This window comes from Aptenodytes patagonicus, chromosome 21 (genome assembly GCF_965638725.1).
Source record: "Aptenodytes patagonicus chromosome 21, bAptPat1.pri.cur, whole genome shotgun sequence".
NCBI classification, from domain to species: Eukaryota; Metazoa; Chordata; class Aves; order Sphenisciformes; family Spheniscidae; genus Aptenodytes; species Aptenodytes patagonicus.
Window position 1 is genome coordinate 3,798,536 of NC_134969.1, and position 25,641 is coordinate 3,824,176.

General features: G+C 45.3%; 1 protein-coding gene and 1 long non-coding RNA gene across 2 annotated transcripts in view; both read left to right on the forward strand.

Moving 5' to 3' along the window:
- Nucleotides 1-224: 224 nt before the first annotated feature.
- On the forward strand, nt 225-3,722 carry LOC143169670 (uncharacterized). The gene is made up of 3 exons (XR_012996907.1): nt 225-370; nt 3,018-3,099; nt 3,509-3,722. It is a non-coding gene; the product is annotated as an uncharacterized LOC143169670 (long non-coding RNA).
- Nucleotides 3,723-9,839: 6,117 nt separating this feature from the next.
- The window catches only part of CLIC4 (chloride intracellular channel 4), a 33,152-nt gene continuing 17,350 nt past the window's right edge, over nt 9,840-25,641 (forward strand). The window contains exon 1 of the mRNA XM_076357171.1: nt 9,840-9,985. Within this exon, the coding sequence (XP_076213286.1) occupies nt 9,914-9,985 (72 nt within the window). The 5' untranslated portion in view covers nt 9,840-9,913. The remainder of the gene's footprint in view (nt 9,986-25,641) is intronic.

The following is a 25,641-nucleotide window of genomic DNA, read 5'->3' on the forward strand; positions in this document are numbered from 1 at the left end:
AGCCGGATCCTGGCACGGTGCCGTGTGGGTCTCCTCCATATCAAGGAGGAACCAAGGCGGTGTTTGGGTGCAACCAGCAGCGCCGGTTTATCTTGGCCGATTGCAGGTGGGGATTTGCCTGCAGAGCCCAAGTGGCATCAGCCCCTTCTCCAGCTCCTCCCACGGTGGCCTCTGGGCTGTGCGTTGCCACCGCGGCCCGTCAGTGTCCCCGTGGCAGCCACCCTCGGCTCCTTACCCGTGCGCTCCCCGGAGATGGAGCCGTCGAGGATGCAAAAAGCAAGGAGCAGAGTTCCCCAGCACCAGCCGTGGTGGCCTCCGCAATGACATGACGTGACGTGTGTTGGACCTTGGGTGCTGGGACCGAGGACGGGTGAGCTGCCACCACCCTGCCTCGGGGTGGGCTTGCTGCTCCGGCTTTCCGTGGTGTGTAGGAGCTGAGATGGAGCTGCGCTACCAGCTGGCAAGGAAATAACCCCTTGGAGTCTTGTCCTTGGTGGGATGGGGATAGGCCCTCTTTGGAAGTGCCAAGAGAGGGGGATTTAAGTGGGTCTGGATGTAACCAAACCTTGCACAGGTTTGCTGTGCTAGAAATAGGGACTTGCCCTGCTGGGCTGAAGCCCGAGCAGTTGTGCACGTTGAATTTCCCCCCAGATCGTGCCCATCGATGCGAAGCAAGGCGTCTTCCGACGTGACGAGTGGATTAGCAGCATAATGCCAAGGCAGATGGTGTGGCACAGGGCGGATGCCGTGGGGACCTTCCCCTACAAAGCCCCGGGGGGGGGGGTTGCCAGGATGTTCAGGGAGCCCTAAATCTGTCTGCCCCTGGGGTGAGTCCCCTGAAGCCAGCCCGATGTGGCTGGATGCACGGCCCCATCCTCCTGGGAGAAGGGGTGCGTGGAGAGCGGGATTTCTGCCTGCTGCCAACAGAGGATTTGGGTTTACTGTCTCGAACTGCACATCCCCGCTATTAATGAGCAGCCAGGGCGCCATTTGAATTTAAATGATATCACAGATGCAGCCCTGCTAATTCCTCATTTGCTTACCCGGAGCAAGTGTTAAATCAGTAAAAGAAACCTGAATCATGGAAACCTCTCGTGCATCTAATGAGGACGGTTGTAGAAAAGCAGCCCATGTTTTAACCACCTTGGTGGCAATGCTCGCCCGCTGCCGTGCACGGCTCTGTTTTGGTCCCGTTGCTCACCTCGCTGCGGTGAGCAGCCGGGGAAGCGATGCAGATCACCTAGAAATACTGCGATTCACGGCCGGGACAGATGCAAAGGATTTAAAAGGGGAAAAATCTCAGCAGCGTTGGTGCTCAGAGAGATGCTGCGCGGGGCCTGGGTGGGCTCCGGGCAGCCCTTGTGCTGGGCTGGGCTGCGGGGCAGAGGGATGGCTGCAGCCCTCAAATATCTGCCCAAATTTTGTCCCTAAACAGCTCTTATCATAACTTAGTAGGAGCCTGAAGAGTGGCTTACAGTGATTGTTAAACAGAAAAACCACTGGGCTGAAGAGGTGATTATTAAAATTGCAAAATCAAATACCCGGTGTTCAGAAATACCAGAATTTCAGCCTGAGCAGGTAGAGCGTGTGCTGCAGATAACCGGCTCTGTAATGGGAAGATTTGGGAAATCTTTGCTCTGGTTCTGCCCCGCAGGATTGTTGTTCTCCCTGTCTGCAGGGCAAAAGTGGCTTCGACGAGGACCGCAGCTGCCTCTGTGAGTTTTTAAGCCGTGACTCAGGAGGTTTTCGGGGCTTTGGGACATCATTCCCTTGGCACCGCTGTGCCTCCTCAGGCTGCAAGGTTTAAAGAAGGTGGAGGAGTTTCTATCACTGTGTTCAGAGAGCTGCCAGCACTATACGTGCTGCTGCAATACAAATAATTTTATCAAAAAGATTATTTCTGAGTCCTGGTAGAACTGTGAGATCTTGGCTTCTTGTCCGGACCGCGTTTCCTTTTCTTTCTCGAGTCCTTTGAAAAAGTTCTGTCTCCTTCCACCGTGACTCAGATAGATAGGAGGAAATAAAATCCACATTCATCATGCCACTGCTTGAGTCAGATTGGCATTTACGCCATCAGTCCAGAGCAGGTTGGCTCCGTGACGGGTGTTTGCTTTGTTCCTTGTGATGAACGTAATTAATTTTAGACGTGGACTTCGCCCAAAGAACCGCCTGGAAAGCTCGGGGGAATTCAGCTGCCTCCTTCGTGGTGCACAGCTTCACCCCATTGACAGGAGGTCCCTCCATGGAGGTGTGGGGCCGAGCTGGGAGAGCAGCAACCTGCAAGGGACTCGTGTTTCTGCATTAAACCAGGGCCAGACAGCAATTAATACTGCCGTCCGAGCTTCCCCTTACTCTCACTGCTTGGCAATGCGGGTTGCTGTGTCCCATTACCCCATGAGTAACGCCCATGCATCGCCTTGGGGCACAGCACCCTTGACAGCACCCAAAAAGGAGCACCAGCAGCCGGGATGGGATGCTCTGCTCTCCCCGCAGATGCGGCTGCGTTGGGTCCATAGCAAAGCATCTCTGTAACTGCTCAGGGATCAAGTCTGGTGCTCCCTGCGAGTCCTCACCCCATACGCGGTGCTGCCCCTGTTACTGTGGGCTTTGGCTGGGATTTATGGCCCCGAAGCAGCCTTTTGCTGGGCTCCAGTAACCCCGCTGTCCTTACGTGATAAAAAGACAATTAGTCACATCAGTATCTTGCTGCCTGCCAGGCCTTGAGGGGCAAATGCACCCAGGGAGACAATTTGGGTTCCTCACTGCTGCTGCTAACTGCCTAATCTGCCGAGGGATTTAGACGGCGCTTGTCTGATGTTCAAGGCTTAGCGCTGCGGGAACAGCCAGAGACTGCTGCCTGGGGAAAAGATGGGGAGAGGCGGCTGCCAAAACGGCACTGCACCACGAAGGGCTTTTGTGCCTACGGCATGCGAGTGTTTACCCCGGCGCCACGTTCAGTTTTGAGGCTCAGAGCAGGGGGAAGAGGAGGGCACTGATGTTTTCCTTACCTGGGGCAGGACACGAGTGACGGGGAGACATCTCCGCCCGGGCTGGAGCAGGGACCTGCCTCCCTTTTGCACATCATGGCGCTGGGAACAGGTAAGTGCTCAGAGCAGTGAGGGGGAGGTGGAAAATCCTCCCTCCTGCACGAGGGTCTGGCACTGACCATACCTTCCACGCCGTGTCCTGGCCACCCACCCCAGGGCTACACCAAGCCCAGCACCGACTCCTTGGTGCAGCTCCATTCGGACCATCGTAAACTCCGGATGAGCAAACGCACTGCTGAGGTCAGCGGGGTTGGGCTGAGAATGGGCTTGGGTTGGTGTTCAGGGGGAGCAAAACGGGGCTGGGCATCGGCATCTGGGAAGGCAAGAGGGACTGAGCCTGGAGGGACGATACTCGTGGCTACGGCTAGAAGTGGAAACGGCCCTGGGAGCTAGCAGGGATGTAAAACTTCAGATACTGACTAGTTTATACCTGCACTTCTGAATGATCTGCTGCTCTGCAGGTGACCCCGGGGCAAACCACTTAACCTCGTCCAGCCATTCCCCTAGGAGAAGGAATTAATTGAATTATTCGGTTTTGATGGCCCCTCTGAAGCAAGCTGACTGTGATCACTGCTGACACACCAGCAACTGCCAGGTCAGTAGAAGACTCTGCCAGGTCGGGGCAGGGGCCCATTTCATTCCAAGTGTGCAGATACGGAAATAAAGAGATTTCAGACCCTGGGTGCAAGTTGAGTCTTAGCATGTATCACAGTGAAATGAGCTGGGTTCCTTGCTGGGGCCTCGAATGAGCTGTTTGCTTTGTCCTCTCCCTCCCCTTGCCCTCCAAGCTCCGGTGTGGGATAGCACCGCACACCTTCATCAGCTGCGCATGTTTGGCAGCCGCTCGTGAGCAGAAAGTAGCCCCCTTCTCTCCTTCAAGGGTTTCTCTCACGCTTGAAGCTTTGCTGTGGAGCAAAGAACATCAGCAGGGTCTTTACTGAGAAGAAAACACATAGAGTGGTTTGTATTTTTAAAGGCAACAGTCTTGCAATAAAGTGGGATGGATTATCAGGTGCCTACACTGATAGCGTGGTTTTGGATCAAGCAAACCTGGGGATAAAGAGGTTTTGGTGTTGGATTTGTTTGGTTTTTTTTTTTTTCCTGATGTTAGCCTGTACCCCAGAGAGAAAATACACGGGCTCGGTGTCATTACTTTAATTGGACTGATCCTCTGCAGATGCCGTTTGCGAGCTGATGAAAGAGGGGGAAGGGGCTGGTGCTTCCACTCTCTGCTCACACACAATGGAGCACACGCAGGACAGGAGAGGCTGCCGGTGCTGCGCGCTGGCTTTCGATAACACATCTTCCCCCGGGGTCTTTTACAGAACTTGCAGACCATTAAAAAGCCACATCAAACAGCTTTTCCTCCATTTAAGCTTCGTGACAGAAGCCAGTCCACGGTGTTGAAACGCAGCTGGGAGCCGCAGGGATATAATGGAAAGAGTTCATTAGAGGAGTCCCCAGCTAGCGGCAACTTTCAGGCTTTTCAGATGACAGAAATTCAGCAGGAAACTTAGGTGGTGGCATTTGATCGCTGTGCTTCAGGGTAGTGTGGCTGATTTAACCACTTAATCAACCAAAGCCAGGCAAACTTAGTATTTTTATTTGGAGAGAAGCAGGTCGCTTGGTGTTTTTTTCTTTAACCAAATCACGCTATCAGTCCAGCTCTTTGAATCACCTGGAGATTAACCTTAAAAGAAAACAGCCAATGACCTTAATTTATTTACTTAGGCACTTAGGGACATGGTTTAGCGGGCATGGTGGTGTTGGGTCGATGGTTGGACTCGATGATCTTAGAGGTCTTTTCCAACCTCAATGATTCTATGATTCTATACTTTCAGACAACTTCTATACGTAAGGGTGGGGAAATACAGATTTTATTTAAGCAGGCAGAGGAAACACTGCCTTTTTTTTTCCAAGTAACTTTTAAAACCAGAACTGCAATACATTTTGGGATTTTCTTGAAGAAACTCCAGGTGCCCTGGTGCGTGTGCGTCTGCGCAGTGCCGCTGCAGGGATGTGTCCTGGGAGGTTTCCCAGCACCCAGACTCAGCTCCAGCTTCTTTCACGCTTAGCTGAGGCTCGAACTCTGCCCCTCGGTCCTTTCCAGGTGCCTTTCTACAAAAGGGTGAAGCTGAAATCTTTGTTTCCTGATGCTCACGGTAGAGAAAAGGCCAACATCTGAATTTTAAAAGTAGGGCAGTGAGAAATACATGGAGAGGCGACAAGAGGCATGGCAACGACCTCCTGCTGAAAGAGGGGAGTCAGGCATTCAATTACTCGTGTTGTATGTGTGGTCCTGGGAGCCAACTTTCTTTTTCTCCTCCTTGGATATCACCTCCAAACGTGGGGAGATGCCAAGCAGTTTAACTTTCCCAGTGTTTCAGTGATGCTAAAAGAAGCGAGGTGAAAACTCTGCCTGTCTCAGCGTTCCCGTAAACCTGCCCCCACCGTGCCTCAATGTAGGGGACCTAAGGCAGCCCAGCGAAACCTGCAGACAATGCCTGCTTTGTCTACCTCCCTTCTCCTCGGGCGCCGTGAGATGCCGAGTCCAAACATTTAACCACAAAATGCATTAATTACCGTCCAGCTCCCCGGGGTAAGGACCATATGCCAGTAACCAGAAAAAAAGCATGCTGTTGCATGGAAAGTACATCGATTGTTAAATGACTCCAAGCTGCAATTACTGCCACTAAAAGTTCTTGATTAACATTTCCTAGAAACATTTAGTCCTCTTGGAGCAGTGTTCACTTGGACTGTGCAAAAGAGGTGCGACCCAGAAACTGTGGGATGAAGTCAACTTCCCACATAATGATACGGGTTGTGTCCTCTGCTCCTGTAATTCTGCCTCAACCCACAGCAGAGAGCTGTTTTCCACTGTGTTTTTCACCAGTGTCAGATGTTAACTCTGGGTCCGGTTCCACGCAGCGCTGCGTGTCCTCAGCTGCTGACTTCAGCGCCCTGTGGGACCAGCTCCGTGAGCCTGCAGTTAATGCTAAAATTTGGCATCCGCCCCGGATGAAAATGAGCTATCTAGGGACAGCTGGTTGGGCGTTAGAGCAAACTGCAAACAGTCTGACACAAGCAGAAGTTTGATTTCCCCCGCACTCCCTGTAAATCTGGCTGGCTAACACCCTCCGATCAGCTTCAAAAACAAACACTGCTCAACACAGGGGTAATGAATGAGCAATATCAGCACAATGAAATAGTCCATCCTAGGTGGCAGGTGATGGATGGAGCCCAAAATCTCACATGGTGTCCGGATGGGAGGCTTAAGGAAATTAGAGCTTACGGGATTACTTTGCTAAGTGGGACCATCACAGCAGAGCGTCTGGGAAACGTGGTCTCTGGGCCTGCGGTCACTGCTCTTCCGCTTCAAGTCTCCAGGGAAGGACTTTGCAGCATCCCAGCCTGCAGACAAGCCCAGGAACCCGAATTAGCACTGGAATGAGAATGCTGGTATTTTTAAACCGGGGCGTGTCGTTTCTGCCTTTCTTTTAATAGGTGTCCGTGGGCAGGTTCTTCTCGCAGCTTCATCCACCATTGCTTTAAAGAGCTATAACGAACCCGACTGTCAGGCCAGGCTCTCGCTTCCAGCCGCGGCCGGCACTGGATGGCCCAGCTGCATTCTGCCTTCCAAACCTTCCTCAGCACCCTTTCTCCTCAAAGCAGTTTAATTAAGCTTAAAAGCCGGGATGTTCATACGGCATGCGGTCCCGCTGAGCTGCAACATGACCTGCACGCTGAGCTCCTCCAGTGCCTGAAAAATTCCCCTTAGAAATAAAGAGCCATTTTTGAAACCCGGGGTCAACGCGGCAGCGAATTCCACCGGCTGAATGTGCACAGCGAGGGCCGGGGCAGGAGAGCGCTTGCTTTGATATCTTTAACATCTGAGGCCTCCGGTTTCAAAAGCACTTGGAAAGTTTGAGATGGAAAATCGCCGCATAAAGGCCAAAAGTGCTAGAGAAGTGAAACAATAATATGCTGTTTTGCTGCTCTGCCAAATGGAAATAAGCCTTCTCAATACAGCATAAAATAATATAGAGGGAGTGACCTACTGATCTAAGCATAGGTGGGGGGGCCAGAAGTGCTTTGTTCTGCCTCCCTGACTCGGTGCAAATTTAGCTTTGAATAAGTCACTTAACTTTTCTGACTCATTCCTCACAGCTGTGAAAGGTGGGTAATGCTCACTTCCCTACGGATTGTTAGGAGGACCGGTTATTTATTTTGTAAAGCTTGTGCAAATTAATTCTAAGTAGTATCGCAAAAAATCTTCCAGGATAACATAAGCAGCAATTACAGAAGTAGGAAAGAATCGAGAGCTTTCAACGTTCAAAACTGTTCCGAGCATCATTAGAGAAAGAGGTTTCATTTGAATGGGGAGGATGAGGGGTTTGGCAGGTGCCAGCTGGAAAACAGGAAAATGTCATCTAAAAGTAAAATAACTGAAAAGGTATTAAGCAACAGACAAGGCTGGTGCAGCTGGATATAAATGAAATAAGCTAGCTATTAGCTGCTCTGCAAGATAACAGCATGCAAACTCTTTTGTTAGAGAAGAAATTCAGTGGTAGTGAGGAAAAAACGGCCCTGGCAGCTCCTTTGTACTGCTGGTAAAACATAAAAAAGCACAGAGTGCCTCGCAGACCTCAAATTTGTTGCTCTACTCCTACCTTTAGCGGCACCGTGGGAGAGCTATTTCTTTGTGCTAAAAACACTGCCTTTTGAAAAGTAGGTGGTTCTTCGCTTTGGGGAGTCTTATAAAGTTATTTCAGGTTTTACAAAACCCTGTGATTTTGGAAACTTTTGGCAGAGGAGGATGGTGGAGCACAGAGAGGAAGGCTTGGTCTTCGGCCGAGAGGGGTATCTGGCTCAGCGTTCCCTATCCTGGCACTGCTCGGCCCCCGATCAGAGGACTCAGCTCTTGCCTTTCCCAGCAGGCGCCAAACAAGCAGCAGGGGATAACAACTTTCCCCTGCCAGCGTGCTGCAACGGCCTTGCAATAAAAGCCCCTCGTTACCAGGTCCCGAACCTACTGGGGACATTTGGCCCAAGCGGTGCGAATTTCTTATTCTGCCGTGTGGAAAAAGTGAGCGCAAAGCCCCAAAACTGATGCTTGTGGAAGGTATCTGTGACAATCCCATTTAAGGGAAACGTTTCTTCCCTCCTCTCTGTCCCACCCACGTTCCAACGACGGTGTCCTTTGTGGTGCAAGCTGCAATTAATTTAAGGGCAATTATTCAGTGAGATTCCTGGACAGGGCTGAACGGCATGGTCCTGCCTTGCTCCCAGATCCGTTTGGTTACAGTGACACACTGATTTCCAATTTAGACTGTCCCACCCCATGAATCAGAGAGATTCCTTGGACTCTCTGTAAGACAAACAGGAACGAATCTTCCACGGACTCCCAGGGAGTCTGCTGAGCTGAGGCGGGCTGTGCAGAAGCTGTAGGAACGGGAGTGAAAAGGACTTTGTCACATCGGTTGCCCAGCCCTATCAGCAGCGGGAGAGGGGCTGACAGCAGTTTTTCCTGCTCTAGATGAACAACCCAAGGGCATTCAAAGATGAAATTTGCTTAAAGACATCCGGTTATGCAGAACCGAGGGTAGTAAAATGCCTGGAGAGATACGAGGTTTTGTTATTACCAGCTAATACTCCGTTGGTAACCATTTCATCCGGAGCCATTTCTGGCTGCATTGGGCACAAATTACAGGGAGGCTTCGTCCCCCGCACCAGGTCACAGACAGCATTAAAGCAGTAGAGGCGGAAAGCTGCGTCGACAAGTCATTCCATGCCACCTCGGGGTATCCCTCAGCCCCAGCGCATCCTACCCTGGGAACGGCTCTGCCGAGACATTCAGGTGCAGCTGAACTCAAGACTATTAAAAGGAGTCTGAGCTCCTGAAAAAAGGAAGGACTGGGAGCGAGGGCGGGTGCTGCCGAGGCATAAAAGCCGCTCTGTTCGCAACGGCTTGGACTCCGCAGGCATGAAGTCGCATGGGGAAAATGTGATTGCAGGCTGCGCGCTGCCTTGTGCTATTTTGGTGAAAAGACTGGAAAGGGCAAACGGTTTAATTTCGTTCCGACGTTTTGCCCAATTCTCCCGCGCGTTTTTCTGTCCAGCTCCTCAGTCCCCGACCTTAATAGCGAGCGAGAAACTAGGCTGGAAACACTCCTCCCTGCCTCTCGAAATAGATTTTCCCCCAGCCAGGAAAGGAGCTATTTCTGCTGCTCTGGCGCAGGCGCCCGCGGCGTGGCGGGTCCCGCACCCCGGAGCGCGGCGGGGCCGTGAAGGGGAAGTTTCTAGTTTGGAAGCTTCTCCCCGCCGGCGAGGCGGGCTGCAGCCCCGGGGCTGAGGCGATGGCGGGGGGGGGGGGGTGGGGGGGGGCGACACACACGACCCGCTCCCCGGGCCTGGCAGCGCCCACGGGGCTGCGGCTTCCGCCGAGGCCGGGCCCAAGCAGGCCGCTCCCAGACGTTAGGTCATCGGGCATCGCACCAGCAGCTGGCAGCGCCCGCCGCCGGCCTCACCCCGGGGGTGACCCCCGCCGCCGCGGAGGTGTCCCGCCGCCGCCCCGGGGGCGCCCCCCGGCCCTGCCCGCCGGAGACACCCCCCCCCCCGCCTCAGGCGGCACCGCGCCCTCGGGCCCGCCATGGAAACCGTTGCCCCCTCAGCGCCGGCCCCGCCCCTTTGGCGCCGGCCCCGCCCCTCGGCCCCGGCCCCGCCCCCCGCGCCGGCCCCGGCGGGCGCCTGGGCCGCTGGGGCGGGGCCGGCCGCAGTCGCGCGCAGGGCGGGTGAGGCGAGCGGTGAGGCGTCGCCGTCCCGGCTGGCAGCGGCGGGCGAGGCGAGAGGCGGGCGGAGGCTGAAGCATGGCGCTGTCCGTGCCGGTGAACGGGCTGAAGGAGGGCGACAAGGAGCCCGTCATCGAGCTCTTCGTCAAGGTAAGGCGGGGGGTCCCGTCCGGTCCCGTCTCGGCGCCGAGCGCGCGCTCCGACCGTTGGGCGCCCCCTCCCCCAACCGCCGTTTTCCCGCCCGCTCCCGCCCGGGGGGCTCCCAAGTTTCCCTCAGCGACTTGCTCGGGGCCGCTCCTCCCGGGCAGACTGGGGCGGGGGGGGGGGCCGCCGCCTCCGGGACCTCCCGTCCCCGGGACCTCCCGTCCCCGCCTACTGTTGGGGCTCCCCCCCGCCGTGCTGAGGGCGGGGAGCCCCTTTCAGCCCCCCCCCCAACTCCGGGGACGAGGCGGGGCGGCGGGAGCGCGGGGCTCTCCTCAGGGCGGCTCCGGGCCGGGCTGCAGGCGACGCCCCGTCGCTCGCCGCGGTGCGTGGCGGCCGCGCACAAAAGGGCCCTTCGGCGGGGAGGCGAGGGTGTGTGCCCAGTGCGGGGAGGGAGCGTGGGGAGCCGGGGCTGAGTCAGTGTGTACAGACGGGAGCGAGTGATAATGCGAACCGCAAATAAGTCACTTTTGAGAAGTGTGCCTGCGTGCGTTTGCTGGAAAATTCTTTCCCGAGAGCAAATGCTGCAGCTGGTGCATAGCAGGATTGTGGGCATCGGTAGCCGAGAGGGGTAACTTGCTCTGTGCACCACAATACATCACCCTCGGGATTCAGCTCTCTGCATTGTGTGCCCAAGTGTGCGCATGAAGGCAGTAAAAATACGGGTTACTTTTTACTCAATCCCCTGCCTAAGCAGTCTACTTTTGTGGCAGAAACCAAACATGTAAATGCATCACCAGTTTTTCTTCTAAACTAGAAGAATGAGCATGTGTTGCACTGCCCTTATCTGGCAAAGATACCATATGGTATCTCCACATGTTTTGCATTCACATATTGCAGTATGATGCAATATTTTGCATCCTCCGGGGCTCTAGTGGTGCAGCATCTTCCTTCATATCAAAATTGCAGAGAGTAAATGGTGCTAATCTCTTTTTTTTCTATGGTCAAACTTACTTTGAAGAAAGCTTCTGTATAAACGAAGTATTTTAATTTTTCAGATGAAGTTTCTTTCTGTTGCAGTGAGAAAATAATGGAAAGCCTTCATCTGAGACCTTGGGAATTGCTTGGTATAAAAGCCATGATGACAAACATGACAATTCCCAGCAGACTAGGTAGAGCTTTGCAAATAAGTCATTAAATATAGATTTTATTTATTAAATGAGACTCTGAAAATGTTGAATTTTTCCTGTTTTGGACTTCTTAGTAGTCTCGAGAGGCAGTAACGGGACCTAGGGAAAGCATTGCAGTGGAGGATTCCAGACCTGATTTTAGTCAGAATATTTAGGTTCTTAGTGTAGAGGTTAGAACTTACTACTACAGCAATTAAGTTACAGATTACTTTGAATTATTTATAGCAGTACTTCTTTAATATAACATGCCAACTTATCTTCATCTGTCCTAAAGTTCATTGGCCGATTTTTCTTATTTTTAAACAAATTAGAGCAGTGATTGATGGCAGAAGGATTTGGGGGCAGGGGAAATAAGCTTTGTGGGTCTGTTTAAAGAGGATATTTCATGCATGAAGAGTAGCATGGAAGAAGGTATAAAATTAGTTGTGAGAAAGATGTATTGATTCTGATTAAATCGGTATTGGATCAATAAAGATGTGAGTCTGTATGAAAGGGGAAAAGCAGGGAATTTTTCTGTCCCTCTCAGTTGAAACTTCTTTCTTGGCATGGATTTAAGAAGGCTATATTTGGGATTATCAGTGAATAGTATCTCCCTCAAGGAACCCTTTTCCCAGTGTTATGAATGACTGCTGCAAGCTGTATATGGTCTGCCTTTAGGATAGAGTTCAGGTTAAAAAAGAGGTTATTTTTGTCTGCCTTCATGATCTTCAGGTAGAGGTTATTACCCTGTGAAATCCTGCAGAGGAAGAACACCCCCCCACCCCAGCAGACAGACCAAAATAGTTGTTTCATCTGGGTGTTGCTGCCTGTCCCACACTTCACTGAAGCTGTTCAGTATTATTGGAACAGTGTTTTTGTAAAGCTGATAGAAGTCTCGTTTGCTACCTGTCTCATTAAGATGGTCACTTCATAAAATGCAAGCAGAATATTTATGGTTATTCAATAAAACTAATAGTGTCTGTCTAGAAGAGCACTAGATGTCGATGGAGTCCTTTTTTTCCCCTATAAAAGGGAAGCTCAGTTTCTGCTTTTGTCTGTTGCACAGTTTTCACCTGGTTACGGGCGCAATCTGGAAAAAGTCTGAAGTTACTGAGTGAATGTTAGAGTATTTCGCAATGTAGCTTTTCAAACAGTATATGGGGTCTTGGAATCTACCTGTGCACTGTTAGTCAGCGAAGCTCTTAAGATAGAGGTAGTGGAAAGACTTCTTGACCAAAAAAGAAATCTCTGCCAAATGCCTGCGGCTGAAGGGCGGCAACTGTATGACCTGCATACAAAGGATTGTAGCAGCCAGACTAAGATGAAACAAAGGTATGGATTAAAGCTTGAGAAACAAACCTGTGAAGCAGGAGAAACTGTTTGGCTTCGTGCCCGAAGTGTTGGGTTTGGATCTTATTAAATTGTGATCAGTAACAAAATAGGATGGGCACGGCACGGGGAGGAGTGCACACATGGTTAGGTTTCAGTTATGAATAACTATATAGGGCTGTTTGTCACCAGCAAATGGCTTTGATTTGTTCAAGGAGACAGTGTATCAGTCTGCTGTAACTTGTATTTTCATAGTCTGTGATAACGTATGTACAGAATTAGGATACTTAGGTAAGAAAATGTGTTACAGTGCTGAAACTGAGATGAATAATCTGTTTCTTGGTCTCATATAATGAGTAGCTTCAGCAGCTTTTTCATTACAGTGCTGGTGGGCTGCCTGCGGTCTCTTTTAAACTAAGAGTAAATATCTTTCAAGTCTTTCCTCTGAGAGCTGATTAGGAGAAACTAGTGATGTATCTAATTTCGTTTAGTTTCCTCATACGTTGGCATGTTTTATTAATGAGGGAGGCCCACTTCCATTGTCTAACAAGAATATTTTTATATGCCCTAGTGGCGTTTTAGAGTAGTGAAGACTGCATTGTAATGAACGTGCACGCAGAAACTTGAGCGTTGTGATCTGAATACAACTCGTATAGGCCACTTGTAATAGCTGCAATTTAGTTGATTGCGTGTGGATTTTTATTGTAAATAAAAAGTGTGATGGACTGACTTGGTCAAATAGAACCACTCATCTGTGGAAAGCACAGGACAGAGCTTACAAAACTACTTGTGCAGTTTTGTTAAGACAGTGTACAAAGGAGATGGGGATGGAAGCTGCCTAAAGCTCAGCCCTCGGTGTTCTAGAGGGCAGTCGGTGAGTGCATTGTTCTTGTAATAGCAAGGTGAAGACACATCAACAGGTTCGGTGTCAAAGAAAAAACCCAACAAACTCAACAAACAAGAAATTCATAGTTGTGTATCTGCTGGCATGAGACGGGTTACAGTAGATATAGGTTAAGGAAGGTGCTCTCTTTCAATTGTGTAACGTGTGTATACTTGCAAATTAATTAGACCTTGGATTTCTGGCAGCTTTCAAATAAGATGTCATTGCGAAATTGGGCACCCGTTTTGAAAATCAGATAGTGTCTACTGTCTGTTTACCTGTGAATTGTACTGTCAGTAGAAAAAAAGCGGTGATTTCACATTTAATAAATACCCTACTCTAAAACACTTCCAATGATTGTAACAGAAGCTGGTCTACATTTTTGTATGTCTGAATTAAACAGAAATTTGGCAGGTGAACTGTTTGTCTTCTGGGATCTAGGTCCATTTGTTCAGTCAAATGTTGGAGCTCGTGGCAGGAAAGGGATGTGTGCATCTGCATCTCTAGCAGCAGACTTGATATTAGCTCAGGGCTGGGTGAGAGGAGGAGTGTGATTTGTCTGAGTTGCACGCATTCAGGTCTGCCTTTGTCTTGCAGTTGCTCGTTGCCTGCGAGTATCCTTACGTAAGCTCTGATGCGTCATTCTGGAGTAGTATAGCTGCTGTATATTGGTTTATAACAAACCATCCCATGATCTTGTTTGTCATCATTGGGTTTTTATTTATTTATTTATTTATTTCGGCAACTACAATATAGCTGTAAAATTAAAAGGAACATCAATACAAGGAAATAAGACTAGAGACATGCAACGTTGCTTCTCAGAGATAGTCTTGTCAGGGGCAGGCTTGTCACTTGATAATCTTATTAGATAAGTCTCCTCCTTAGGTACCGGATCATCCTTTGGAGGTTTTGATGTAATAACCTCAGAACCTGAGAACTTTCTCAGTCCGCCTTTGATAGGCGTTTGGTATAGATAGCAAAATTTCATGGGTGGCTTATTTCTTGTGAGGAAATACTGGAGCATTGTAAAGGATCCCTTTGTAAACTGAGGCGTAACCATCTTGGAATATCCTGTGCTTAGTTGTTATAAATCAGGCCTTTTCCTTGTTTGGCCAGCAAAGTATATTCCTTTAAATTCTCCTTGGGAAAGTTCTCATAGCCAGAAACCTCCTTGGCTTTTTGATTTGAATCTGATTGCTAATACAGAAGCTGGTGCACTTGGTACAATATTGTTTAAAAATACAGAGATGGTCTCAAGTGTGTTAATTTTTTTTGCAAAACATTGGAAAGTAAGCTTAATAACTCCTAGCAATCATTTTCAAAGGGATTACACAGATGAGTTAGCTTTTCTTCAGTCAGAAATTGCTTCTGAATACACTTGAACAGTAATGGTTTTCTTCACTGGCATCTCTCCTCCCTTTTCCAATGATTAACATCTAGACAGCTCAGATAGATTGTCAAGAGAACTGGTGTTTTACTTTGCAGCTGAAGTATGTCTAACATTTGTGCGCTTTTCCTCCTTTCCCCACAAAGTGGTCTGAGAACTGCCCGAGTTCCTGAATTTCGACTCATTGCCCTTCACAGCCTGCTAATCTGCCAGCTGGGATTATACGGTCATCTGTAGTGGTGCTTCTGAGTCATTTGCTCCATGGCGCATACAAGTGCTGTATACCATAGATGCATTCTTTGAGCATAGATACTGCTATAAAAGACAAATCTGTCCTCAGTTTTCCCAGATGGGAAATGTCTCAGGCTGTGCATTGAAGGCTTGAAGGGGAAAGAGAAGCCTGTGTATCAGAGCACGTATTGTGGGACAAATTTTAGGGCCTGGAACCTATCAAAAGTCAGGGGTAAATGCATCAAGGATCGGAGCAGAGTCTTCTTCCTGATGCTTTTGTATGTCAGTCTGTGATTGCGTGTTTGTGCAGTAAGGAATTCACAGCAGCAGGGAAGAGCATACTTAACACCAAAGTTCTTGTGAAAATATTTGAAGAGAATGAGAATCCTCTTAAGAGATGTCTTGTCTGTACATAAAGATAATTGATTGTTGAGAAATAACATGTAGATATATGAGGAATGCTTATGTAAACTCAGTTTCACTGTTAGGAAGTAGGTGGGAGGGTCTGATAATCTTTCAGTGGGCAGCACTGTGACAGTGTTAGAATCCTAAGAAGTTAGTAATCGTTACCCTCACAGCCTGAAGTGACTCAGTGTCACTGTCTAGTCTTTCACTGGTTGTCCTGACCTAATCTTGTGGAAGGAAACAGTGAGGAAAGAGAGTTCTTTATTTGAAGGCTATTACTGTCTGTCTTTTAATGTGAATGGGGTGAGCAGAGAAGTAGTTGGTTCTGTAGCTGAATTTGTGGATTTTTGAAGGCTGTGTTGTCTCTTAACAAAAATCTGTGTTTGGAAGAGTCTAGTCGGGGAATTCATTTAACTTCTAGCTAAATAGTAATCTATGTACTTTGGAAAATGACTTTTGTACTCTGAGGTTGCAAGTTTGATTTTTAAAAGTGTACATTAGTTAAAAGGGACAAAAAAAGCCCTGGGCTGTCATTATTTTCTCACCAGTGTGAGCATGTTCGGATTCTCTTTTAAATGAGACATTTATTGTGATGTGACTAACACAAGGCCTACACACTTTTATAACAGTGCCTACATCCATTCCAAGTTCTGGCTGGGCTGGGCATACCACTTAGAAATGCACAAGAGCTACTTTTAAGACTGGATAACTGTACTTGGCAGTAATTGGATTTGTCCCTTTTTTTTTTGGTAGATGTTCTCTTTTGCCCTGCAACTGATAATCAGCTGAGCAGTGCAATTCTATAAACCTTAACTGAACAGCATAGGAAGAAAGTAAGGTGTTTTTGTCTGCCAGTGTAGACACTTAGTTTGTCTAAGACAACAAACTTTAATTAAGATAGTGGTTGTTGCAAGTTGACTGTCCATGGAAAAATAATTTAGATCTGTACTTGTTATCCATCTAATTTGATTTTTTTATCTTCAAAGTTCTTTGTAAATAACCCATAACAAACAACTTATTGTCCTAATCAAGGTTGTTGGGGTTTTTTTGCATATTCTTCACTTCGGAATGATATAGTTTCACTCTTAAGATAGATGTTAGGTACTCACTCTGTGCTCATTTGTTGTATTAAGAGTTTGTGAACACCTTAACAGTTAAAAAACCCAAATCCAAAATGATTGTATTGCCTTGATATGAGTTTAAATAGAGCTTTGACTTCAGGAGCTTTAAATCCTTTATTTAGAATATTTTTTTCCTAAAAAAAGATAATAGTTAATTTTTTTAAACTTGTTTTGAGTTGTTTGGTTTTTTTAATTCAGGTCAAACATGCATTTGTGGCACAATCTGATTTTTAGGGCTCCAAATGCTGTGTTTGTTTATGCTGAAGTGAAAAACATAAGCTAAACTGCTATTAATTACAACTGTCTTTGTGTGCGAGTTCTCTGAGAGTTCAAACTTATTCCTTGTATTGTTGGCTAGACAAAGGGCAAGGAACTTTACATGAGGAAAGGAAATGACTTAGTTCTGTACACTGAATATCCATATTAGGTATAAACTAAATATAGGAGTGTAATCCAGGAGTGAAGTCATATCTGTATATTTTCATGAGAGGAGCTAATGAGATCAGTCAGTGCTACTGGATCAGCTTCAGAGTTTTTTGGCTCTGTTAAAGCATTACTATTTTGGCTAGAGTTTGATGGTCTGTACTTTGGAGAGCTGCTTTTCTTAAATAAAGGAAATAGGTTTTTACGTGGTTTTGTCTAAAAATAAAATCAAAGCAAGCGTAAGTATATTTCTGTAGTCTTTCAAAGTATTAGCCGCCCTAGTGAGACATGCTGTACTGGAGCTTAATGAGATAAGGCAAAATGTCCCAAAGGAGGAAGTTCTACTCTGCAACTGAAGTACTTGGATACCATCTCCTGAGGGATGTAGAATACAGTCATGGAGTAAGCCTTTGGGTAACGGAGTTGCACGTTGCTTGCGTTGGAACCAGAAGCAAGAGGGCAAGCCTTCCTCGAAACCTTTGTTCTCTAGCTGCTCTAAAATAAAAATTCTATCACCAGTTTCAGTCTAAGATAGTGTTTTTCCTTGCTAGAGCTTTTGGATATGCTGTTAGCAGGGGGTACAGGTTCAAAACTGCAGCTTTCAGTGAGTTTGGAGAATTTGAGCAATTTCTTTGTTCATTGGCACGTTCTTCTGTGGACATTGCTGTTTACATTCTGATTTGGAGGCAGTTGTGGTTTTAGCTGTATTCCTTATTTTATCAGAATTTTGAAGCTCCCAGGTGATTGCTTTTGGGCTACCATTTTGACATGAAACTCATTTGGGCATTTGGCACGGGCTCTCCTGCTCCTGGCAGGGTTCAGTCTAAGTCAGCCCGGCAGCTTGAATGACCTGGCTGTTGGTGGAGAAGGAGCAGTGCACAGGGTGAAGTTGGAGCAGCTCTTCATCGTTCCTCTCTGCTAATCTGTCCAACTCATTGCTCATCTTAGCTCTGTAAATTAGGTTATAAAATACCATAAACAGAGTTCTTTGTTTTTCTGTCCTGCAGACGTGATGCTTGTTCAAGGGTATATTTGAAGAACTCTTAAATGCCAAAGATCAAAATTTTACTTGGTCTTCTGAGCCCCAGTGACAACGTTTGCAGTTCTTTCCTATAATTTTTACATGTGCTTCATTATTTGGTGGGGAGGTTTTGGAAATAGGTCTCTTGGGCTGTAGCCAAAGCACATGCTGTACTTCGTTAACAAATTTAATAAGTGTGGGGAGAAAGAAACATTGTCATCTAGAATGCCTATTCCAAGTTCATATGCTAGGTACCCAAAGGCAAGTTTCAAGCACTATAAAAGAAACCCTTAGTACTGTATAGTTAATTGGCTACTTAGTTTCCTACTAGAATATTGCAAGAATGTGCCAAACTGTTACACAGCAAATTTTAGTCAGTTTGGCCCCATTTATCTTGTTGAGGTTTGTTACGACTGAATCACTTTAAAGGTATTGCCACTGGAGTAAGAGGGACAGAGGAGGTGAGATGCCAGGCTTCTCCCATGAATGACTAACTTGAATTTTCCTGTGTCAGGCTAGGAGGTGATCGTGTGTGGCTATCCACAGTAATCCCGAGACTTTGTATTCACAGCATTAAGCTAATTTCTTCACTGAAGAAAATGGTGGCTAGTATTTAATGCAGGTTTTGATTCCGACTCTTCATCTGATTCTCCCAAAGGATGAACATGGGATAATTTCTTTTCTCCAAAGAACTAGAAGTGCTTAATTAATTTCTACTGAATTGTGAAGTTACTTTAATACATCATGAAGATCCCATAGCTTTTTCCAAAAGCTTTACAGTGAGAATTGGGTAGCAATGAACAAGAGTTGCAGGAAAGCGTACAAGACAAGTCTGCTAATTATTTTCTTAGGAATAGCATCACAGGGCTAAAAATAGCATCATCCTAAAATGGTCAGTTGCTGTTACAGTCGAACATCTAACACAGTGGTGGCTTATCGGAAAGGTAATGACTTCAGAGGCTACTTGAATGGGCTGATAAACATTCCTTTCCCTGGTTTAATAGCCAGATCTCAAGTAAATGCAGGTAGTTCAGTTCATTTTTTTTAAGCTTTTTGAGTTTACAGGAATTTCAGCTGATGTGGGAGTTGGATTGATTACAAATTGTACAAAGATGATACAGCTTGTCAAGAGGCAATGGTAACTACAGTTGCTTTTTTCCTGGGTGGGGCTGATGCCAATCAGCATACAGAAAATATAGGCTACTCATCGTAGGCTTTTTGTATTTGTAGTTAATTCCAGGTATGAGCACTGGCCTTACGCTTCTTGTTTTCTATTTTTTCCTATGTTTTTCTTAAAGGACTACCTATTTAAGATATCAGTCATTACCTAAATTGTTCTACAGAACTAAAATTGGGGGGTGGTGTTGTGGTTGTCATTTGAGAGTTTTACATCTAACTTGATACAGTGTTACCAAGCCTTTTAAAGTTCCCTTATAAAGGTCAAATAAAGGGGTTGCACTAATCAATGTAGTTCTTACAAGGATAAGACTGTGATATAGGTGCTGTAAGCTTAATTTGGTGCTTTCTGAGGTCAGTTGTCTTCACTTTGGAGATGAATGTACATTCTTTTCCTGGAAAATATTTTCTTATTTTTAGGTGGTGAGTTCAAAAGCAGTTGAAAGGTATTGGGGAAACTTATGGTGGAGGTTAGTTAATCATGACATTAGAGAACAAGGTTATGTAGAAAAGGCGTGATGCACTGGTAGTGCCCTTCTTGCACTGCCTGTGATGCTGTAGGCTCATCTACTGACAGCACACAACGTGAGGAACAAAGGTGAATTTGAAGTAATAGCTATATGAGGTGCCAAACTGCTGACCTTTGAGGTGATGAGAATGATGTTGGATGTTTTATTTAGAATCTTCTTAACATTGTGAAAGAATTGGAGGAGTTAGCTTGCTTGTCAGAGGCGTTTAGTAGTGTGAATAAATCTTCTTAATGGTTGGTACAAGCTTATTTTGTTCTTAGACTGAATCTTTAGTGACTTTTTAACTTATGTTAGCAGTAAATGAGTAGGATAGGTTTCAAAATACATTAGACAGCTTTGTTAAAAAGCTGTGCTGTGATATCGGCTGGAATACACAGGACCTGTGCCTTGACACTTAAGATACCGGCAGCCTGAAGCTGTCTTGAGACTTGCCTTTGCTCCTGTCTCTTTTAAGGGACTGACATGGATCTTTAAATGTGCAATGGTTTTTTATCTATTAAGAAAAACTTCTAAAGGGGAGAGAGTTGATTCATAAACATGACAAATGTCAGCTGTAATGAGCACTCGGAACTGAAGGAATTTAAATAGTATGTTAGGTATTGAACAGCTTTGCTGGATGTGAATTCTAACAAAGATGAGGTCAAGACAAATGTAATCTGCGAGCCTAGCAGTACTATCTTGGGGATATATTTTAAATCTTCTTTATTCTAGCCTCTTCGTCTGTGGATTATTTTTTTTTTTCCCTTTATGAGGTGGTCCAGACTCTTCAGCTGGGATCCACATCACAATTCTCTGCCTGCGTGGCTGTGGACTAGTAATGTCCTGTTAGACAAGGTGTGTGTAGTAGATAGTTTCCAGGCCTTTTTCATTCATCTTTCACGTGGATGTGGTGATAGCAGGTCTCACTGGCTAATTCTTAAGGCAAAGGATGTTTTTGCAATGTTTATGAAGCGTTCATTGCTTGAATGCTCTCGGTGGGAGAAGGGAACATACATGCTGGAAGGAGTCGTCCAAGGTTGCCATTGGGTTTGTGCTGGCATAGCTGTTTTGTTGATGTGTTTGTATAATAAAGAGCCTGAGATTGTATTTACTTCCATTAGTTTGCCTATCCTTGTAATACTGTTGTTTACATTTTCTATTTAATGTCTTTTTTCCATACTCCTTGTTTTATACTTACCAGGATAGCTGAATTTGAAAGAAAAGTCTCTCATAGCAGCGTGTGTCAAGTATCTGTAGACAATCTTTCAATATTAAGGTTAGAGTAAGATTTACTTGCTCACTTTCAGTGCTATTAAGACAATGAAAATGAGTGTGTTAAGTTCTTGTATGTCACAAGCAGTTGCCTGCTGCTGCCACTAGCTATAGGTTTCCAGTACCAGTAGTAAAATGTTTGATCTGTATTGAAACATGGCATGAAGGTCCTTCTAGTATTCTGACTCTCTTGCAGGATGAAATTGTCTTTCCAGCTATGAGGGTTTTTTTTGTTTGGGTTTTTTTTTCCCTAGTTCTGACCTTCCCTGTCTGTTGCTTATTGTGGCAGGGAACTTCTTTAGGCTGTCAGCAACATTGGCCTCATTTATTATAACGTGCCACTCTTGGGCGTGGCATAAGGACACCACACAGAAACAGAAGCTTTCATGTGTAAGTTGGGGCACTAGTTACCCACTGTCCTGGAGAGGAAAGATAAAAGGTGAACTGACAAGCGGAAGTGTCCCTTTTGTCTTGTCAGCCCTCAGATTAAATCTGGTTGAACCAGATTTAGTTAGCATCAGAGTTCAGGGCTTGACTCCAGCTTGCTCCCTGGCCTCTTCCTCCCATAAAAACACAAAACAACTCCCTTCTCAAACTAACAAATCTGAAAACATGAGAATTAATTGAACACTGTGTATTGCAGACAACACTTTTTCAGTCCTGATCTCTGCAACTTGCTACCTTGTCACCTGTTTTCTTCTTTTGAATGATGCTTCATTAATATTTGAGATGTTGGGACCCTTTAAGACATGTTTTGGCTTGCAGAGTGAATGCTTACGTATAACATCCCTGAAGCTCCTCCATCTACTGCCTGAACAGAAACACAAGACAGTCGGTATAGTGGCACCATACGGAGGAGGCGTTTGATTGGTGTTATATCAAATACTGTTATAGTCCTTTCATGGACGTAATTCTTTACATCTTATCTGAAAACACTGCTCAATAAACAGCATGGAATTCTGTTTATTCAGCTTGGCAAGATAAAGGTCTGAGCAGACGCTGCAAGGATTTAGACTGATATTACCAGACCATTTTCAGTATTCATGTGTGGCACATCAAACCACTCCTTTCTGTATTCTTTCATCTCAGGAGTTTTGAATTGCTGCATGTTTTTCACTTGAATTGCTTTGTTAGTTTACCTTAAACCATTTCCTCTCAAAACAGTAATCCATATAGGATTACTATTAATTTACGCATTTTTTGAATGAGCTTACTGTTCATGAAGCATGCAAGAGTAATTGTTATCTGCTGTTTTGAGGTAATGGGTATGCATCATCCTGTTTTTTCTCATGTTTTCCATGCAGATTTTTTTTTGTTAGAACTGAGATATGTTTCAAGATTGCTGAGTTCAAAATTTGAACATGCCCTCTGATTCTCCCCCCCCCCCATCTGTTTATTTGTTGGAACATTAATCTTCTAGACTTTGCGGATTGCAGATTTCTTATTCAGGGGAGTGGGGACTTCCTTGGTGGTATAATCAGATAGTTCGATCTTTGGCAAAAGGTATTCTGTGAGATACTTCTAAAATGCATTTTTCCCTCTTCATCCAAACTTTATATTTTTCCCGCTTCTGGTATGTCAAATCTGGGAGAGATTCCCGTGATAGGTTTGGATAAATTAGGAAATGGTCTTCTAGTGTTCTGCTCTTTTGTTTTATTTAAGTAGGCAGAGACTGAACTGTATTACATTTCTCATCAGATGCACTTTGACTTTGCTATTATTTCTGCAGTCATTTGATCCAGTTTGGGGAACCTGTAGTGTGCTCTTTTTAACTGGTTGCTGTTTGAAACAATTTTGCAGGCCTTTGGGACCAAAGATATCTAGAATTCTGTTTTACTCGTGAGTCTTTCAGATCTATGCTATATAGTGAGGGCTCTATGACCTTTTACGTGTTTCTTTGCTTGTCTATTTTTCTTGTTAGTCTTTCAGTAAACTTCAGCACTACCTTGGTAGAGTAAATACGTGCAGGTTCTTGTGTTAGGAGTCAAGTTAATTTTTATGCAGCTGTAAAGACAAACATTTCACAATTAAAATGGATTTTTTTTTCTTCTCTTAGCTTGTTTAGCTGCTTAAACAGATGTATGATTACTTGTACTCTCTGGGTTTTTTGGGAAAACCAATCTCATTTGAATGAAATCACTGCTTCAGGGGAAGAGAAGGGGAGGAGGTGGCTTCCGCATTGGCTGGATCAGCTAAGCTCAATCTTCCAGACAGTGGGATAAGTAGATTTTTTTTTTTCTTCCCCCCCCCAAGTAGCTGGCACTTTTGCATGAGCTGAGTTACTTGGCATTGGGAGTTGCCGGTAGTTTTACTGTGGCTATGATAAACCAGGTTGACTTCTCAGTGAGCATACTGATTTGTTTTACTGCCTTGTAACTCTTTCATTCTTTGAACTTGCTTTCTTATTTAGGTTTCTTTAAAAAGTAGCCCTGTTTGTTTTTCACATAATACTGTAGGGTGTATGTATGCCCAGCTCTTTCTCCATGTCACATCTTACAATTAACAAGGTCTGTTTTGCCACCTTTTCAGAAGATTTTTTAATTACAGTCAGTTTGTGGAGGGTAACACAACTTTGTTTAAGGCAACTGGATATCTTTAGTTTTTTTTCTTACAGCGATAAATCCTCTATGGCAGCTGTTAGCTTTTCAGACTGCTTGATGGCATCTCTAGCATGGCAGGAGTTGGCCACGGGTCATGGTCAAATTAAACACTGTTTGGCAGGGTGCTTTCCCTGGTGGTAAGTTAAAGCCAGGCTCTTCAGAGCTAGTTCTCAATCAGTATAATCCTTAACAAAATACTCACAAGTGAAAAATACCATGTTTCCTTGCTGTGTGTGGTGTTGCATTTTTTTCTGTCTGGTCCTAATCCATACAAGTGAAAACCTGGCATTCAGTGAAACATAGATGTATGATGATGATCTTGAGTACGTGTCCTTCAGTGGATAATGGTAGCTTGATTTGGTAGTGATAACGGAAAATTAGCCCTAATTGTAGGAAGGTTGGCATTATTTAGTAGTAAAGATTTTTAGACTGGTTTTAGAAAGAATCTGAAATAAAAACTCAAAGCTTCTCAGTATAGAATTAGTATAATCTTGTTGAATTAACAAATAATCCGGGCTGATGTTAGTATAGAGAAGTCGACATTTAATATTTTCTTTACTCTGATGGTGATGAGGATTAGACTCTGAAAATATCCTGGAATATTATGGCCTGAATTCCAAGACAAGGCAATGGCAGGTTTCTGGCTTCTAATAGTGGGCTTAAGCAACAATTCTTAAATGATTAACCCCCTGCATGACTAGTCATGTAGTTTTCAGAATATTCTTGCAATATTTAAAGGTTTACAGTTTACTGCCAGCACAGCTCTGTTCCAGTGGAGAAAACCAAGAGTGAGAACTGACTCTCGCAGAAATATCTACCAAACTCGTCTCCCTCTGAAAAAAAATCCTTATGTGACTGAAGGAGGATAATGTGTTGCGTTGCCAGCATGGTGTTGCTCTTGATGACTGGTTGTAACAGATCTGTGCTGTAGCTCTCAGTGCATCAAATACAAGAAGATAGAAAACGGGCCTCTCGGGCAAACAGTTACATAGCAGAATTCCTTGGTTCAAGAGCACTGAAGCCAAAAGTTTCTTGGCATTCTGACTGCATTCCTTTTCCAGTATGTGCTCAGAATAACTTGGGACTTTTTGGAGGAGAAGTGGGACAAACGTTTGGATGTAGACATAAAAGTCTATGCTCAGTTTAGCTGTTCAGCTGCAGCTTTGAAAATGCATTAGGTTTTGTTCAAAGCACTGTGTGTTAGTGGGCTATAATCCTTTTTTCTGATTCAAATAATCCAGAAAGCCTGTCTTGCTTAAACAAAAGCAGATGCTATTTGTTGTTTGTTCATTTCGAATGTTATGCTTGTGTTGGGAGAGAAGAAAAGTTTTGGTACGAGTTGGCATTACAGCGTAAATGCATTTGACCTTTTTTGGTCCTCGTTGGTCGCTTTGGTTTTGGTATTGGTTTTGGCTTAGGAAAATGGACCTTAATGAAAGCCACAGTTCAGTGCTATGCCTTAAATTTTAAACAATTCTTCATTCAGTTCTATGACTTAAAAGTAGCTTTGCTTTGGGTTCCAGATGGGCTAAGATGTCTTTTTTTTTTTTTGTAGTACAATAAACAAAACTGCCTTCTGAATCTGAGTTTGGTTTATTTTGGTTGCAATTTTTCAATATTCTACTAGAAATAATAAAGCTTCATGGTGGAATTATATCATATGAAAGAAGGCATGGGGTTTAATCCAATACACTAACTTTCTTTCAAACTGTATTGTTGTTGCAGCTGATAAATTCCAAAGTCTGTCTGATATAAAAATGTTCAACATCTCTCAGTCATTAACATTAATTTTTTTTTTCCTGTGCTCTTAGAACTTTGTTTTGCTGATGGAAGGTCACTGCTTTTCCCTATCACATTGACAGGTAGCAAACCCTGGGCAGCCAAAGACTTGGTTGATGTTGTAACTAACTCCTGAGTTCAGGAAAAGCCCTGAAGTTTTGTAATAACAAATCTTCATACTTGGTTCTGTCTGCAAAAAAAGTCTATTTTGTGCATAGGGGAACCATTTTGCTTTTTCATCTGATGCTATCACCAGAAGTATTTTAGTTCTCGGCTTCTGGGTAACTTCTTTCTACATCTGGTGATGGATCATAAAGCTTTGAAGCTCTTAATCAGCCCTCTGCAATGAGTTTTTTAAAG